This window comes from Columba livia, chromosome 2 (assembly GCF_036013475.1).
Source record: "Columba livia isolate bColLiv1 breed racing homer chromosome 2, bColLiv1.pat.W.v2, whole genome shotgun sequence".
NCBI classification, from domain to species: domain Eukaryota; kingdom Metazoa; phylum Chordata; class Aves; order Columbiformes; family Columbidae; genus Columba; species Columba livia.
The window spans coordinates 12,055,733-12,075,473 of NC_088603.1; the positions used below are offsets into that span (position 1 = coordinate 12,055,733).

A 19,741-nucleotide genomic window follows, 5' to 3' on the forward strand; every position below is an offset into this window, starting at 1 on the left:
TAATGGTTTTCATTTGCCAAGGAGCTGTGCAACGCCACTTTGCAGTTGTTCTATACCTAGGACTTCCTCTGAAGTATTTTCCAAGATTTTAGCTTTGAGGAGAGAGAATCTCAGTTTAAAACAGTAAAGACAACAGTTCCATACCTCTTTTCTAAAAGTAGTCGTTTAGAAGGTCAATAGCGGGTTGCTCAGAGGACACCTGCAGAGCACACTCACCTTCCTCTGCCTAATCCAGGAGACGAGTCAATGCTGGTCTGTTCCATCCGTCCAGTTCCGACCTCCCTCTTGGTGTAACTCGTGGTAGCGTTCTGCATCCGTGTCCTGTTCTGGCCCGGCTGCCGTGTCTGTGGACTCCTGACGCCATTGATTAAACGATCAGCAGAAAAGTTGAATATTGTGGGACTGTCTAGAAGCCCAGGTCCCCTTTCTGCACTGGGTATTGTATGTCGTATATGAGACTTGCTAGGGTTCCTACAAATTCAAAAGTCATTTCAACATACGCACTATGAGATATCTTCTGAAGCCTAAGTCTATACAGAGAATTCAGAAGAAGCAAGATTTTTAGTCCTTTATTGCCTATTTCATTTATAAGAGTGATAAATATTCATTTTAACAGGTCATGTGAATTATCAAAATTAACCTTTTCACTGTCTGTTTTCAACTATGGCTTTACTAAAACCTACTTGAAGTTGGAAATACTTTATGAATAATCCTGCTGATCACATGCCATCGTTCAGAATATTTCATCTAAATACTCTAAATCACAGGACAGACAAATCCTCAGCTTTCAGACAGTCCATTTACAAACAGTCCATCCGCTAGCAACAGCAGCACCACCTGCCCCTTGGCCTCACTTAACCTTGCACCAGGTTCAATTTCACAAGTATTTTCAAGTTAGCTGGTGTTACTAAAATAAGCAGATTAAAACCCCCACATGCCAGATGGTAAAGTAGTGTGTATATTGTTAAAAGATGGTAGAACTTGCCTGTTCCTGGGAGGATACTGTCTGAGTGTGGTCAGTGGAGAAGCAGCAGGTTTGAAGGTTGGAGACGTGAACCCATTGATAAATCCAGTATTTGGAAATGGTGTTACCTAAAGAATATATTGCGTGCTCATAATTATAAACAAACCGAGTACTATTTCTTCTTCACCCTGTGTCTTATGTCATTCTATGCAGGGCAGTAGTTAAAAGATTGGCTCAAACAGCAAGAGCAGTTGTCCAGAGCCTTGTAACCAACTTACAAAACATTGTTTTTTTGAGAAGACAGCCAACTACACGCATTCGAGTTCTGTTAATTCATTAAGAGGACTGAAAGACATGAGCCAAAATTCTTGGCTGTTAAATAATGCTCCTTCTATTTCATACCATGCTATGCATGACTTCAGAGTACAGAGAAACTTCCTTGCCAAAGAGTCTCTAACCCACACAGCCTGTAATTGTTTCTCTTATAGTTTACATGTGAATCTCTCCCTAAAAAGAAAAAAACCTCATTCCTCATTACCATTCAATCAAAACCAGTAAGTAACTACAGAACCTGAATAAAGAAAATACATTGAACATACCAAAGAAAAAAGTTTAACTCATTGCTTAAAGGGACACCAGCAATATTCACTCCTTTCTTTATGAGAATGGGTGATCTTTTAGAGGGAAAAAACCTGTCATTTTCATTTTCCAATAGTACTGAGAGCATCAGTTTGCGCTCTCCACAGAACTCACCTGGCTCATTAGAAGTACACTTGGGTTTGTTGTTTTTTTGTTTTACTTTTTTTGGGGGAGGGAGGGAGGGAGGGAGGAATGTTTGTTTTGAAACATAAGCAGGACAAACTATATCCTTCCTCAAATACTATTAAGTACACGATGAAGAAGTAGCTAGTTTCAGAATTTTCAGAACATGTGCTGCCATATCTTAGTTTCTGAAATAAAACCATATGCCCGCACTACTGAGTGTATTTAATCTCAAACTAGAGACGAGACAAAGCACTGTTAGCATTTATGCCAAAGCAGAAGAGGAAACTTCTCCTATATTTGCACACATTTCTATGGCCAAATGGCAACCCTGTCTCATGAAAATTACCCCTGTATCATTGTTCCTCGTGGTCCCTGCTCTCACAACTGATTTCTAATCAAATGTAGCTTTTCACATAAAAGGTTCAAGAAACAGACTACACTCATGCACACAAAATACAGCTAGCCCATGACAATATACTGCAACACAACTGAAGGCAAAGCTCTGCCAGTTAATTTTCTGGTTTTACTCAGAAAGGTATGAGATCTTTAATGCTGGCAACCTTGTAATGTCTTCCCCCAGAGGACAGGACTTCTAAGCTTTCTGGAATACAAGAAGTTCCAGGATGACATAAGGCAGATACACACTACGCTGCGCTCAAACCTGTGGCCAATTAATCTGCGTCTTCTACACTGGTGCCATCCAACTACCTCACTGTCCCACAGCAAGGCCGTGCAACAGTCAGTCTTATTTTATCCAGAGGAAGAATCACATTCAGTGCTGCTTAATAAGGTGGTTTTCTCCTGGAATAACATTGTTCACTCTGCTACCTAATCTCCTCTGCATTCTTCATTCCCCTTAAAAAGCCTTCCCCGCCAGGGCTCTGGCTGCCTTCCCTCTGTGTGAAGTGTTTAGCACACCAACTTTTTAATTAGCTTGCTGTTTGGTACACAGGAAGTTTATTCAAGTTTGTTCAAGGACACTTTAATCCTCTGCCAAAAAAGACTTCTATAAAGCTTCTAATTTTGAGCGTTGCTACCCTGGTTTCTTTTAGCCGCAAGCAAAGAGGCATTCACAGAGGGGAGAAGGAGGGTCCAGAGAGGCAAACCTTAGTTTCCCAGCCATTACAGAAAACTATATTCATATTAGTTTTTGTAGGATAACAAAGGCAGATTAGAAGGGGCCAAAGTCATTCTGATGGGACTGTCACAATGGACAAGACGGAAGCAGCACTGCAGGATGCCGCAGATCCGCCATGGCAGAATACAAGGACTTCCTGCTACCACACTAGCTATAAGGCTTATCAACAGCCCCTTTTAAGGAAACTTTTAAAAATCAAGCTATTTAAAAGTGAATTATTTTTTATCAGGAAAGGTAATTTTATCCGTTATTGCCAAAAAAATGTTACTTTTGCACAGAAAATATTCTGCTTTAAGAACATGCTGAATAGGGTAATTCGGCATGTTAACCTAAAACTTATTTTCCTGCTTTTTTATAAATAAAAAAATTTATAAATAAGGATAACTTAGTATCTTGGTCTGATTCCATTAAGTTTGAATACATATCAGAATTGCTTTTTCTAGTATTCACACACATATTCTGAAGATCTATTTTCTAAAGAAGCTTTTAACCATTACTAAAAAAAGTCTTTAGTAAAGATTTAATGTTTATTTAATAACCTTTACTGAAGAGCTGCCTCAAAAACTAAAAGGTTAAGAAGAGAATCACATTGCAGTCTGAGACCAGATGCAATTTTCAAATAATTAATCTCTGGTACCACAGTAAGAATTTTGAAAAATTGTTTTTCAAGAAGAATCAGTATCTTAAACTCCCCTCTTCAGGATATGTATCCTTCATACACCTCAAGACTTCATAAGTGAGTAATACCAACTCTGAAAAGAAAGCAACTGATCAAGTGACTTACCAACGAAGGGTCAAGGTAACTGTGTGTGGCTGGCCAGGTCTGGGGGCCAATTAAGCTGTACAGTGGGAACTGCTGATGGGGACTGTATACTGGAGGTAAGTAAAAGGATGTTGTGTAACGCTGCTGCGTGTAGAGGTTCATATCCAGAGGTCTGTATCCATTCTTTGGCAAAAATGTGTTTATAGCTATTGCCTTTGCTTTTATCCTTGCCTGCAAAGGAGATTACATTATGTATTACAACAGCCTTTTGAAATTACATCAGGATGGTTCAAAACCAGCAGCTCTCAAACTTTTACTGGACACCCCTCAGTCACTGCTTTCTCCTTCGAGGGCGGCTGGAACAGCTGAACGCTTCCCTGCTGCCCAATGCTTGGATAGATATAGCGCTGCCAGAAAGGAGGAACAGGACAAGCAAAATAGCCCATCTCTAGGTCAAACAGCTGCTGAGATTGGACCACTTAAATTTATATTAGAAAACACAGTGAGCCCCACAAAAAGCAGAATGTATTCACACATGCTCCCCACCCCCAAACATAAAGCTCTATTTACCTTAATTGGTTTTCCTTGGAAAGTTTTCACTTCTTCTCTAAGGTATCTGTAAGCCTTTAAAAAAGTAATCATAAAATTTGTCAAATATAATTTAAACAAAGGAAACAATTTTGACAGGCTAGGCCTAACAGTAATTTTCAAAGTGTCTGCTAATGTTAGACCATAGAAAATCCTCAGATGTAGTCCGCATTCACCAAGATTTAAGTTGTTACGGCATAACTGCTTCAGAAGCATTAAAACAAGATTTTAAATCTTACAACTGAAATATTTCAATGTATCACCCAAAATATCAGTGTTCTGAGTACAAAAAATTATATCTTGGCCATGAAACTAGGATATGTGAACAAGGTAAAACTCTTACAGGGTTATGCTTAACAGGACTAATAACTGGATATTAACTAAGGGGAAATATGACCAGTTTTAGAGATTTGGGCTTTTTCTTTTTAAGTTGTTACACATTTGTAATACAGTTTATGACCTGTCAATGCACCTTCATCCCACTGTTGTTTACTGTTATATTCAAAAATGTTTTAAAAAAAAATACCGTTACCTGCTGTGCATCGGCTTCTGACTCAAATGTAATGAACCAATTGTCGTTATAGGCAAACTCACAGTTGATAAACTTAGGCAAATTATCTCCTTTGAAAAGTGCTTCAACCTCCTAAGGAAAGTGGTTTGGACAGGAAGGAAGACAAAAGGGTGGGAGAAACAATTAAAGTGCAGAACTCTGGAACTCCAGGTAAAAAAGATATAAAGCACTTTCAGGCTTACAAAAGAGAACTGAGAACTTGTGAACACCTGCAGCAGTGTTAGCTCTCTCCAATCTCCTCACTGACTCGAAGGAACTCAAACAAGCACTGTCCAAGGCCATACTGCAAGTAGAAGTAGCCGCTCCTTTTAAACCAGGGGAGATAAGCTATTTAGGCCATAGAAAGAGGCATAAATTTGGCATCAAGTGCAGAAAAATGCCTTTTTCTCCCCTGTCCCCAAAATCGTGGAACCACAAGAATCCCCGTTCATACTGCATGGGATAGGAGAACCCTGCCATTCCAGCAGATGCCTGGAGATACACTTCAAGTGTCTACAGATTGACATATGCGAAACAGGGTTTGTTACTTCAGAAACAATCTGCTAGTTTCTACAGAAAAAAACCCACATCCTGGACTCTGTATTTCTTTTAATGCATTTGCATATTTATTTTTGTCACAGATTTGAGGCAAGAAGCATCAGAAAGCAATGCAACTTGGGAAGCCTTACAGTATTTCGGAACTTTGCTTCTTAAATAAAGCCTGACCATATATAAATGACCATATGACCATAAATAAAGCCTGGCCAGGAAATGCATCCTATTAAATCTGGCAGGTTAAATCTAGGTTTTCAAGTATGGCAAATTTAATACATAATGCATAAATCACTTTAACCACCTTTTTTGAAAATTAAGGCTCCTCAGAACTTCATTGTTCTTAAGCATTGAAGAGCAACTATCCACTGCTAATATATCCAACCTGACATAGAGATAACAGAAAAAAATCTCCAATATTAAAAGCTAGGCAGTCTTTGAAAAGCTGCATTTCATTTAGGAAAATAAAGTAGCTGATATTGTTAAGCTATATAAATAGCACACCTAACATGTTCCCTCCAATTCCTTTTGGCACTTTGTTTCATGCCAATGTTTATTAAGGCCACTCACTTCTAAGTTTTTTAATTGTAGTATTTTTTTGAATGAAGACTATCGAGAAGAGCAATTCTTCCAAAACCTTTATTCTTCCTTTTAAAATTAAATAAGGGAAATTAAAATATCTACCCACCATCAAGAATCTGTGCCTTCTTTTTGAAGATTCAAGATGGTTTAATCTATGGGCAAACATTTTTTCCTGTTTTTTCCATTAGTCACAGTCCCAGCTACAGATTTACACTGAAGATCTTTCAAAGAATCAAGTTCTCCGCTCTCACACGCATTACACAAGCCAGTGGAGAACCTTAGTGACTTGTTGACACCTCTGCCCTCAGCATTATGGAAATGTTTGCAAAGATTTAACTACTCTACTAGGATGTTTTAAGGTGTAGTGTTTAGAAACATTTAGAAACATTAGAAACCCACTAACAATGTAGTAAGTAATGTGATATGCTTACTGAAATCTGGAAGACATCTAACTTCCAAATGCTAAGTGAAAAGCATTCTTTACTGAACTTACTTCAATGGGGGTCGATTCAGGTACTTCACGTAAAATCACAATGCAGCGATTCTGATTTGGCCTAACTTTTTCTCCCTTCTCATCCACTTGGACTAAAGGCAACGCTGAAAGAGAAAAGACAAAGATGTATTTTAGCTGTCAGCAGTCACAATAGCTTTGCACACCAAGAGATGCTGTGGACACAGTTTTATAATGCAAGGCTTCTTGTGCTAAACTTCAAATATTTTTTTTAAATTAAGAAACAATCAGAAGATGACTTAGAATACTTTCTAACATTTGAATCTGGGTAGACATGTTCATTAAAATCTCTACACTCTTCCTACTCTTCCAGCCTAGAGAAATCCCAATTCATTAGCTTTTGTTCCTAAGGCACAGATTAAGTCACCTTTTTTTGATTCTTAGCTTAGTGGTAACTTCCTGCAGCCTTTTCTGAGAATTTAATCATAGAATTGCAATACCAGGTTGGAAGGGACCTCAAGGATGATCTGGTGGAACCTTTCTTGACAAAAGCACAGTCCAGACAAGATGGTCCAGCACCCTCTCCAGATAAATCTTAAACATGTCCAGTGTTGAGGAATCCACCACATCCTTGGGGAGATTATCCCAATGGCTGACTGTTCGCATTGTGAAAAATTTCCCTCTTGTGTCCAATCAGATTCTCCCCAAAAGTAACTTGTGTCCGTTGCCCCATATTTTTTCCATGGGACTCCTTGTAAAAAAGGGAGTCTCCATCTTCTTTGTAGCCACCCTTTAAATACTGGAACACTGTCTCCCCTAAGCCTTCTTTTCTCAAGGCTGAACAAGCCCAGTTCTTTCAGCCTTTCCTCATATGGTGACTCCCCAGTCCTTTGATCACCCTTGTGGCCCTTTTCTGGACCCTCTCCAGCCTGTCCGCATCTTTTTTTGTATAGTGGGGACCAAAACTGAACACAGGATTCCAGGTGTGGCCTGACAAGCACGGAATGGAATGGGATAAAGGTTTATCTCTGCCAGGGATGCCCTTGCTCAGGCAGCCCAGCATCCTGTTGGCTTTCTTTGCTGCATCAGCACACTGGAGTCACTCATACTGAGGTTGTTGTCCACCTAGACCCTCAGGTCCCTCTCCATAGAGCTGCTCCCCAGCCAGGCAGATCCCAGCCTGTGCTGCACTCCTGGACTATGTTCTCCCAGGTACAATATCTTATACTTGTTCTTGTTGAACTTCATGAGGTTCTTGCTAGCCCAACTCCTCTGGCTTATCCAGGTCATCCTGCAGCACAGCTCTCCCTTCCAAAGTGTCCACTTCCCCACTCAAGTTTGGTGTCATTGGCACACTTCATCAGGGTACACTTGATCCCATCATCCAGATCACTTATGCAGATACCAAACAGTGTTGGGCCAAATACTGATTCCTGAAGCATCCCACTTGTGACAGGCTGCCAGTCTGAAAAGCAGCCATTTCCCACCATCCTCTGGGTATAGCCTGTCAGCCAGTTCCCCACCTACCACATGGACCACTTGTCTAGACCATGATGTGTCAGTGTCCCTAGGAGAAGGCCATGAGAAACCATATTGAAAGCCTTGGAGAAATCCAGGTAGACAAAATCCACTGCTCTCTCAACATCAACCAAGCATTTTGCTCTGTCATAGAAAGTGATCAGGTTTGTCAAGCACTACTTGCAACTGATGAATCCATGCTGGCTATTCCCAGTCATGTGCTTCAACTACCTTGTGGTTTCCCCAAGAGGATTCATTCCATAACCTTCCCAGGGACTGAAATAAGACTGATGGGGCCATAATTTCCTGGATCCTCATTTAAGCCCTTCTTGTAGTTGGGGAGGTGACATTAGCCTTCTTGCATTCTGCTGGGACATCCCCCAGCTCCATGACTTCTCAAAGATTACGGAGAGCAGCCTCCCAGTGATGTCAACCCACTCCCGTAACACCCTTGGGTGTATAACTCTCAGGGCCCACTGATTTGTAGCAGCTGAGCTCCTTCAACATTAACAGTTCCCTTACAAACTCTTCCTTCACTGACAGTGGGTCTACGTTACCATCAACCTGGATTTCTGTCTCTGAGGCCTGAGGCCCAACAGTGCTGCTAAAGACAGAGGTGAGAACAGTGCTGAGAAGCTCTGCCTTTTCAGCATGGTTGGTGACTAATTCACCTCTGCTGTTTAACAGCAGGCCAATATTTTCCTTCTGTTTCTGCTTGTTGTTTAACTACTTGAAGATCCCTCTCGTAGTTTTTGACACCTTGTGCCAATTTCAATTTCAGCTGGGCTTTTGGTTTTCTAACTGCATATCTGCACACCCTGGAAATAGCTTTGTAGTTCTCAATGGGCACTCATCCACTTTTCCACCTCTGGTACGCCTCTTTTTGTTTTGAACAGATGCAGAAGCTTGCAGTTAACTCAAAGGGGTCTCTTGTTCTGCCTACCTCCCATATCTTTAAAGGGTATGAACTTGTTTTGTGCTTCTATCAGAGTGCTCTTGAACTCCCAGCACTCGCTAGCTGCAGGGAAGCTTCCCACAGAACCTCTCCCCACCTGAGCTCTGAGCAAGCTGAAGCTTGTTCTTCTAAAATGTAAAACCTTTGTCTTCATACTAACTCTCAGTGGGCTCAGCAGGATACCAAACTCCACAATATTGTCATCCCTGCAGCCAAGACTATCACTAACCGAGATACTACAAAGCAGGTTTCCTTGATGTGTGAGCACCAAGTCCAGCAGTGCCTCCTTACTGGGTGGCACATCTAGTGCTTGTATGAGAAGACAGTCCTCTACGTATTCCAGGAGCTTGATGGACAGCATCCGAGCTGCTGTACTGTTCTTCCAACAAATGTCTGGGTACTTGAAGCCTCCAATCAGAACCAGGTTCCATTGACCTGAAGCTCACCTGAGTGACCCAAACATTGTTGCGCTGGCCTTATTGTCTTGGTTCGGAGTATGAGGTAGATGTCTACTGTAAGACCCCTCTTGGAGATGACCCCTTTGATCTTGACCCAGAGGTGATTCCACAGTCACCACAGTTGACTTCTATACATTCAACATTCTTAACGTAGAACATGTCTCCTCCTCCTCTTTTTCCCTGCCTGTCTTTACAAAACAGCCTACAGCCATCCACCATGATCTGCCAGTCATATGAGTTATCCCACCATTTAAAGTCAAATTATTCTCATATACGCAGATAAATACTCAATACCTCAAATGTGAAGCAGCTTTGATAAAACTGCAGTCCTATAATTGTGATGATCTGAACCGGAAGCTGCTTGGTCTATTTAATGCTTTACAGAAAACGGATGGCATTTTATTGCAATACATAACAAAGAAAGCAAGAGATTAAATATTCAGAACAATAGTTTTATGGCAATAATTAAAATGCTTTCTAGCACTGAAGGGCTTTTACTTACATCTCAGAACTTCAACAATCAAATCCATATCAGTACTAAGTTTCTTGACATGATCAAGGTTTGCTACTGTCATTATTGGCACATACTGATCACTGTCCATCTGTGATATAAGGTACATGTCACTGGCAAGATTTTCTCTGTTGGGACAAAAAAAAATAAGGAAATGTCACGGATGTAATTTTGCCAATAAACTTGAGACAAAAACTCACACAGTAAAATGCAGATTCCCACACTACATTTCATTTTCAGCATTTTCACCAACTCCCCAGTCCATCCACCTTCTATATCTCACTTGGTAGAAAACATTAAAACATCTATTTTTTCCTTCACGAAACAGCATTGGCATCTTCCTGTTCAGGAAGCACATTATCCCCACAAACATGTAATATTGTTGGGAGTTTATTACTTTAAATGACCACTGACTGCAACTGGTTATGCGTGAGTATACAGATTAGGAATTGTTCCAGGTTATTAAGACATGTTTAGGATGTTTTATCTAGACACAAGCTCTGAGAATAATTAAGTACAAGTAAATTGTTTTGATGATCTTGCATCAGTCTATACAGGAACACACATGACTCAGTGCCCTTAATTTCTTTTTTCTTTTTTTAATTGACCCTCAAAACACAAAGGGATCTACAGATGCACATACAAAAATCACACTTCGTATCAATGCAAATTTTAAAATCATTAGTTCAAACAAAGATTACCAAATGGTTTCACTTCCTCAGTTTACATTTGCAAAAAAACCAGTATCAGTAGTCTGATAGTTGCTAGTCTGCAACTAGTCTGTAGTTGCTTGTAACTACTCTCACTTCAAAACAAAACATTTGCTAGTTCATGTTTTAGGCCCAGAAGTTTCATGTAAGCTTTAAAAGGTATATCAATATGATACTCTGGAATTTGCGTTACATTAGCCAAATTCTCATCCTCTCCACTCAATTTTAAGTGATAGCGGAGAACCACATTAGGTACCATATCTTGTTATCCTCCAGTCTGCTACATTTAGGTATATACATACCTAGATAAACAGAATTCCAGTGTTTTTTTCAGTAATTCTCGTAAATCTTCCTGACCTTCTGGCTGCAACTGATCGTTTCCACCTAATAATTAAAACACTTTTTAAAATTTACTTCTGCAATATTACACAACACATACTTCAATCAAACCATCATGCCTATTACTGGCTGTATAACTAGTAACAAATACTTAAATTCAAGAAACATTCATTGTGTATTAGTTCACCATGCACCACAGAAACACTAAGACAGAAAAGAAAAACCATGTCTGACTTCACTCATTAACATCTGTTCTCCAAATCCATAAAAATTTGAAGCAGTTTTTGCAGAGCAGCTACAAACACTTCTCAAAGTAAATACTGAACCAATTTAGCTCGTGTATCTGTATTCCAGTCTTAGGAAATGAACCAATTTCTATCTGACAGATCCCTGACTCATGCAGCTGACTAATACGGCAAGCGAGAAACATAAAGGCACCTCGTACTTCTGGCCTCTCTCTAAATTATTCCCACACTAATTCAAAATAGAGAGTTTCAAAAATGTAGTCATGAAATAACAGCAGATATCCAATCAATTAATGGACGTGGGATCAATTAATCTCTTGGTTAAGAAGGAGAAATAAATTTATTTTCCTTGTACCTAGAAGTTTTAGAATTACCACATGGAAAACACTGATTTCATATTCATTTTAGTTTAGACCCAATATGTTGTAGTCAGTTGAGAGTAAACTAGTTGTGTCAGTAGAACTATTTAAAGATCAGAAGTTTAGTGTGGCTTTTAGACATTTATAAAACATTTAGTAAGATGTTACATAAATGTAATTTTTTTTAAGTATTTTACACTATTACACTATACCCTTCCCTTCTTCAGTGACTTTCATACTTTTGTTCAGCTCTCCTTAACCTCTCTTCTTCCTAAAGCAGCTTCTAATTTCTTCCCACTGTTTTGTCCTTCATGTGTTCTGTTCTGCTGTAGATAATGCCAAACCCTGAGAAATACACATCTCATGTACTAATCACTATTCTCCTTCCCCACCTCCTCTTTCTTCCTTGCCCAAAACCTAGCAAAGACCAAAATTACATGCATTAAAAACAATAATTTAAAAAAATCAGAGTTGGGACCACCTATGTTACTATTCATGAAGCAGAATAGATCTGACCTGCTACTCAGCTGCTTTACAACACTATTTGACTCTTGCTAACAAAAATTAACTATTTTGGGTACATAAAGGACATGCTGACAAGTTGTAACACTAAGCTGAGGAACACTGTTCCCTTCTAGAGTGCTCAGCACCATTAATATAATTTTTCTATTTGCCAGTCAGTTATTTAATATTCCCTGATAATACCCCTAAGTAGAAGAATCAGAGAGAACTCTCAGTTTTCAACAACAAAACAAAGACGATGGTGCAATGTGCGTTGTCTTCATTTCCAACTATTATGGCTGCTATACTGGTCATTTAAAATACATGTAATAAAATCAGCTGAGCACAGTGAGCAAGGAGCAGACCTCTCATGGATCTCAAAAACACGCAGGACATTCTCCTCATTCCCATCCCCCATCTCAATTCAAGTAGGAAATGTAGAGGCACCCTGCAGACCTCCTGTCCCTTTCAGCAAAATATAAGCACGGCTCAATCTCTATGCTAGTTCCCTGAAGTTTCTTAAAACATGCCATTTAGTATAGGCTATAGCTACCGACAGTTACATTGAAAAAAATAATGAAAGTTTATTAAAAATGAATGCCAAGAAGTTAGACTAAATTGTTGCTTATTTCAACATTTTAAGTACAAGACTAATGTTTCAACACATTAACACTGCTACTTGAGACACAAATGGAATGTGAACTGCATCTCAGCACCTGACCCGACTAGAAACACACAGCTTGGACAGGTAGATATCTAAATGTGTCTACACTGGAGCGTCGCATTCAGAATAACATTTCAGAAAACAATGCTCAGTCATATCCAGGACTTACGACCGAGTCTGTGCAGTATCTAAGGCTGAGAGCAAGAGACATGATTTTTTGGGATCTGTTTACAGAATGCATATATTTAACAACAAAACTGGTTTAGTTTTGCTGGTTTTTGTTTGCTTTGTTTGTTGTAGTAAAAAAAAAAAAATGATGTTTGAATTAAAATACAGTGTATTTTGTTTTAGAAACAAGTCCAAGTAAATATTAGCTTTCTCTTACCTGTCTGGGTGGTTTCATGCATAGAGTCATACTCAGAATGATCGAGAGTCAAAGGGTTCATATCTGTCTGGTCTGACACCGAAACAGCTGGTGGCGGTTCCTGCAGCTCTGTCAGCACAGCATTCTGATGCTTTTTGTCGCCATCACCACTGGCATCCAGTCCTGCAGCAGAGGTGACAAACACTCAAAAAACATTCCTTCTGATCACAGTCACATCCTAGTTAAAACTAAGTCTGAGGTTGCTTACATATTTGCATTCATTTTTTTTCATCAGGAAATTAAAACGGAGAAAGTTCTGTACTGAATTTTACCTTTTGCTTGAACAACAGTTAGAAACTCTTATTCATACCTTCTTTACAAGAGTCTGGAGGCTGGTCAGGTATTTCTTCCCACGCTTTGCTCACGCTACCATCAGTGGCACCACTTGCTTCCAAGTGTAACATATGATTTCCCCACACCTTTGCATTAGGATTTAACTCAGAAACCTTGGTTGACTCCTACAAAAAGAAATGTATTTGATTATGCACTTTGTGGATGCACAGCACACATCTGTGCATAAATATATATGCACAGCTTCAAGTAACAGTATCAGATGTACAACTTAAGATTGCCTTTTTTTTTCCTGCATCTGAATATATTAACTTAACTGCCATCCCATAATCATTTCAGGTACAAAAACAACTGAATAGTGCAGCACAGAATACATTTTCCTGATTAAGAATCATCAGAAAAGGTGGCCAAGCAGAGCAAACTACAAGAAACATTCATTGCTTTGCCTTTGACAGACTAACTCAACCTGTACTTGCCCTGGACTTCAGGCAGTTCTCTAATATACACATTAACCCAATGTTGAATACACTGAGTTATAGGTCATAGGTAACCATATAGGTAACCACTTTATAAATTGTTATATTTGTGATTCAGAGAGATTGCTCTCTGCAGTGCCAACATCTACAGTACGTTATTTGATAGTAACATGAGAAAGTTCTCTTGTTTTAATGTTTGAGCAAAACTTAAGTTATTCCATACCCAGAATGTCATTGGTATGTTTTAATATGATGCTTATATTGGGAAATATTATTGTTCGTGATAACACATAATAAAAAAGCTTATTAAAATTTGTTTTGTGAATTTAAGGATGCTAGGAACATTACAGAGCTTAAGACAGTCAAATTCAATACTCCATGAAGCTTTAATTACTCTGAAACACCTGCACTCAAAATAGTCTTTATCACAGTGCACAGAAAACACATCCAGAAGGTAAAAATATCTAAAAAAATCTCAACTTAAACACATCTACTAAATGATAAAGACTTATAAAAAGTGCAAGTGTTTGACATCACTACTTGAATAGTGAAGATTCAAAGACGACAGCACGTTCCATCAGTTTCCATCTTTAATTCACAAAGCTCTCCCAGGAGGCAGCGAACTGCGGCTGCGGCACCGCGGCTGCCAGGCAAGGTCAGGGCAGCCACGTCCTCCGGCCCCAGCCCGGCTCCGGCCACACGCTCCTCCTGAAGCTGCAGAAATCAACTCCACAATGAGCAAAAGGTGTCCTAACTGCCACCAGGCAAGAACTTGAAGATCTCAGGAAATCCACAAACTTTTATTCTTACATGAATGTCAAGAGGGTAGTTTGTAAAAAGTTTCCCTTCCACATACTGAAGTGTTCATCTAGAATTGAGAATCCACAATTAAAATACCTTGCCCAACATTTAAACTTTCGCACACAGTTAACAGAACCAAAAAGAAAAAATATATCCAATATTAAGCAACATTTTGAACTACTACATGCTGTACAGCATTCAGTTTTGTGAATGAGACACTGGTCAGCTTCAGGACAAAATAGCATATGATATATTTAACTATCTAATGAAAGCACAGTTTGACTTGACTCATTACAATTCCTAGCTTCAGCTTGAAGCTTTAACATCAAATCACTTCTGTGGAATACTTACAAACTCATCTCTATCTTGCCATCCCCAAGTACCAACACTTTCTGGTGCCGGCAGCGGATACGAGTATCTTCCCACAGCGTATGAAGCACCCGTTGAATCTTCAGGTTCATTTTGGAAGTTTCCGCTAACTATACACAGTCTGTCATTCTTCATTGTATTGTTAGAAATGGTATTATTCCATAAAAAGCCCATCAGATAGTCACCATTACCAGCAGAAATGGTGTCAGAAAACAGCTGATTTGTCCAATCACCACTGCCAGGGTGAAGGCTGATGAAATGTGACCATACTTCAACTTGGGGAATTTGTCTGTCCAGTTCATAGGTGTGCTCTTGGTCACTCGATACGTCCTCCATCAGAGCTAACATGCCCCGCTCAGTGCCTCGCTGAAATCCTGCGGCCCCAGTAGAGGCACCGTGTATTTCGTAGGAAGGAGTAGCAGCATATTTGTCTACCTGCTTTGGGTCAACAAAAACTCCAAGCTCTTTGTTTGAGAAAATCTTGTGATCTGACTGCATCTGTTCCCAACTTGCGGTCAAGTGAATTGGAGTATTTAATATGTAACTGGTGTTTTTCAGTTCAGTAGCCTTGGCTTCTAACTGCTTTAAATTCCCCGTGGTAAAAGCTTCTAGATTCCCAGCTGACGTACTAAAACCAGGGAGGTTCTCCTCTGAAGAGAGGCCGACACACTGTTTTACTTCACCACCCTGAAGGTTACATTCACTTACACCACACACACTGTTTTGATGAGTTTCTGATCCTACTTCAGTAAAAGGCCCAAGTGAAACTTGGGTATTCCCAAACTCTGGCTCTGGACTGGCAGAGCGACATAACTCAGGCTGTTCCATTGGTTTATCATGCACAGAGTATGAATTTTGACACAATGAAGGTACACAATTATGGGCTTTATGTGAGTGATTAGCATCATCTTCCAGATTTTTAGTGTCATCTATCAATTTCACACTCTTGTATGTGCAGTTCTCCAAAGATACAGGTACAGTAGAATTAGAGTAAGTGTTCTGGCTGTGTGTCAAGCCTTTATTGCAATCTAAGATGTTTTTATCACAATCAATGTTAGCATCCAAATTCTGTTTTACATTTTGTGCCTTGTTATCAATTGTCTCATCTAGATGAACTTCAAATTCTGTCTGCTTTACAGGTTCTACTATATCCCTTGCTACCTTGGCTGAGTCAGGCTCTGCATTCCGCTGACTTTCCACTGTGTGGAAGGAACACACATCCTGTTGCTCATCTTGTCTACAGTTCAAATCCATTTTATTCATACCCTCATGTTCCACAGACACAGAAAAGACATTGTTTTTGTTATCTGAACTTGGATATTTGCATACTTCAACTTTCTTCCCTGCTGACTCCTGTGAAATCTGAGATTCTAGGCTGTTCTCCTTTAGGAACATTTCATCTGCACTTGTGTTATGTAGTTCATGAGATGTCAAAGTGCCACCACTTACCCATGACTGAGTTCTTCTCAAGCTCCCATCTTCCTCAAGCATGTCACCTTTTAGCTCAATGACACTCACATGGACATCTACATCCATGCCACTATGGTTTGCAACTTCAGTTGATGCCTTGTTTTCAGTGCAACCCTTAATTTGAGTTTGAAAATCAGAACTTTCTTCTATGTTTTCATGCATTTCAGTCATATTCAAAGTTTCACAGCTACACGAATCTGTACCTGTACATTTCTCTTTATCTTTCACAAATTCTTCCAAGACGCTGCCATGTTCACTAGAGTCAGATGCAAATGTTTGGCTATCATACATTCTTTGAAACATTCTCTTTTCCACATTTGAGTTTACTTCACTTTCTGGCTTTATCATGTAGCCTTCTTCAGCACATTTTTCTACATGTTGACTCACCAAAAAAGAATCATTGTCCATTTCATGTAACTCTAATGATAATTTAAAGTCATCCCCCATGTTCTCTGACACCTGTTGAGTATTTATTTCCCTCACAACACTTGAGGGATGCCTACTTAAACCAAACGGTATAACCTCTGAATCATCACTTCCTTCAATTTTTCCTGAATTACATACTCCAGTGTTTAACAATACACTGGAAATACAATCCTTGTGTTTCATGTTTTCTGAATTAGGGCTGCATCGGTCCTCTGCAGCACCCACGAGTTCTACAGAATCACAAACTCTATGGAGTGACTCATCCCGACTGACAGCATTACCTATGCTATATACCTCCTCAAGCCAATTCTGAGGGATGACTTCACCACATACTTTTGCTCCCAAGCCATCTGTTACTGTATTGTCAGTATTTAACCTATGACACCTGCTAACCTGCAAGTTATCATAAGAAGACTGTACATCTATGCCACAGTACTCCTTTGTTTCCTTTTCCCGCACGTTTGACTTTCCTTTCTCATTCTCAAACAGTTCTTTCTGTGAATTAAACTTCGCTTCCACGTGTGCCGGTTGCTGCACTGGAAATTCCTCCGCAGTGTCTAGAGGCCGTGCCGTGCTGCACATTCCTTCATCAGCAACAGCTGAGTTATCTGTGTTCACTGCAGTCTCTTCATGCTCCGTCGCTGGCACCTCTTCATCCCCGTTCAGATCTTCCGCATCGACGATACAAATACTGTAAAACTCCCTATCTTTTGTATTTTGTCTGTTGTCTACATCAAGATAGGAAAATGTTGGAGACACCTCTCTATACGAACTTGAAACTTTTTGCAGGCTGTCACTTTTGCTGTATTCAACATTTACCATTGTTTCATTCTGCTTGGAATGGTCACATGTAACTGCACAGTCCTCCAGACAACTTCTATTTAAGGAAATTTCACCCTGTAAGCCTTTGTCTAGCATGTCTGGTACATGTGAAGGAGAAATATGATAAAACAAGCAATGCTCTTCTGCAGCTACATTTTCATTATTAATATGACTATTAATATTTTCTATACTGTTCATGTCCTGACCATTACTATGAGATCTTTTAGATGCTCTATTTTTTATAACCCTATCTTTCTTTCCTTCATTTTTCTGCAGATTTCTGTATGTACCAGACACCTTCAGGAGGTGACTAAAGGAATTAAAGAAGCTAAAAGGTCTGTCATATGTTCTCCTAGAGCTCTCATGGGGAGTATTCTCCATGCTTCGGTAAGACGGATATTTTGCTTTTCTATCCCAGAACCCAGATTTAGAATTTGACGCTGCGCAATCATTGCTATGAGCGCGTTCAGTGCCGACTATCACAGCTGCCCCATTAACCGTCCTTCCCGCTGTACGCAGATCCCAGCTTTTCACAGCTCCTAGAATGGAAGATAAAGTTTTACTTATCCTTGACTCAGGTGCTTCCTCTTCCACAGATTTTTGCAATAAGCCGGTTTTCTCCTCATTCGTGCTGTTACCCAACTCTTTACTGAAGCAGCAGCCCATGTTTAATTAGTGTCAGAGGAGTCTTCTCATTGCGAATCACCTTCCTCTACACACTAAACTAACTTTCTGCCGCTACTGAGGAGACAAGCCAACACCCAGCTGCCAAAAATAGCACACTTTAAAACCATGAGGGGTTCAGATGTCATTGCCACTCAAAGTACAAATCCCAGTTGCTGAGCAATGTTTCAGTATTTCATCATATGCATTGTAATATTCAAGCCAAATAATTCTCCTAATGAGATTACAGTCTGCTTACAAGTATTACCAAGTCTTACAAACTTCCACTGTTTAATTTCCCGAAGAGTTTCCTTCATCCAAACCATTAAAATATTGAAATGACATCTTTCACAATGTCCATGTATGCCAAAAACCTGCTTAATATTTAATACAAATCCTGCTTTCTATGTAAGGATAAATACATTCTGGCTTCACATGTTTAAATTTGATTTGAAGACTAAACTAGTGGAAGCTATTAGATCAAACACATTTGGGACTGTTTTCCCCTCCTCCTCCCTTCCCCCAGAGCTCAACCTACACCAAGATTACTTCTTTAGGAAAAACAGGCTAAAGATAGATAAGACCTCATGTATTCCAACTAACAGTCATTGTACGCTATCAGAAGCTAATTCTGTTCCAAATATTTTTTTTTATTTGTTATCTGCAAGAAAAAAAATACATAATAACCCCCGTGACTTACAGCACTGGAAGCAGCCTCCAGATCATCCAGCCATCTCATGGTACAGTGACAGGATTAATTGTACTTAACCTCCAAAAAACCTGTATGTTATTTTACAAAAAACCCCAGGCAGATTTAAGAGGTAGTTTGACTTAATACTGCTTCTTCCAAAAGTCTGTCCCCAGTATAAGTTTTCTTTGTTGTACATGAACAGCCTCATTTTTGACCTTATGACAGGCAGAACATCTTTATACTCATGCATTTACATATTGGAATACTTCTACTACTGCAAGTCTCTTTACTTACTGAAAAAAATAGTTCTGTTTCTTCAGAAATAAAAATCCCATTAAAAAAGCTGAAAATACCAAGCAAACTTTTCTGCTCTAAACAGAGTTGTTCTCATTTGCTTTTACATAACTTCATATCACTCAGACCTCCTCTCAAATCCATCGCTATTGTTTCAAATTTGGACCCCATCCTTCACAGGGCTTGCACACTGTACCACTATAGTTAAAAGACACTGAAAACACAGATGAAAGTAAGACAGGACAGACCCTTAAACTCTATTTCAAATATTCTTTCAGCTGTACACTGAACTCAGTGCTATTTTCAACTGGTTGTGCACCTCATGGCAAGTTTAATCAAGATGTACTTGAACTAGAGTTTCAAGTTAGCCTGGCGATTTGCCTTCATTGTATTCATATAGT

The 19,741-nt window shown here is 39.5% G+C and overlaps 1 protein-coding gene across 5 annotated transcripts in view; it reads right to left on the reverse strand.

The window, feature by feature from the left end:
- The window catches only part of LARP4B (La ribonucleoprotein 4B), a 57,196-nt gene that overhangs the window by 12,505 nt on the left and 24,950 nt on the right, over positions 1-19,741 (reverse strand). For 2 of the 5 annotated variants that reach the window (XM_065050497.1, XM_065050496.1), the window contains exons 3-12: positions 13,348-13,495; positions 12,999-13,160; positions 10,808-10,889; positions 9,787-9,923; positions 6,396-6,499; positions 4,751-4,861; positions 4,201-4,254; positions 3,652-3,861; positions 986-1,092; positions 217-471 (exon numbers count right to left, since the gene is read on the reverse strand). In XM_065050497.1, coding sequence (XP_064906569.1) covers positions 217-471; positions 986-1,092; positions 3,652-3,861; positions 4,201-4,254; positions 4,751-4,861; positions 6,396-6,499; positions 9,787-9,923; positions 10,808-10,889; positions 12,999-13,160; positions 13,348-13,495 — 1,370 coding nt within the window. Of the gene's footprint in view, positions 1-216; positions 472-985; positions 1,093-3,651; positions 3,862-4,200; positions 4,255-4,750; positions 4,862-6,395; positions 6,500-9,786; positions 9,924-10,807; positions 10,890-12,998; positions 13,161-13,347; positions 13,496-14,956; positions 18,226-19,741 lie in introns of those variants that run through there. The other 3 variants (XM_005498567.3, XM_005498566.3, XM_065050499.1) reach the window with 3 other exon arrangements.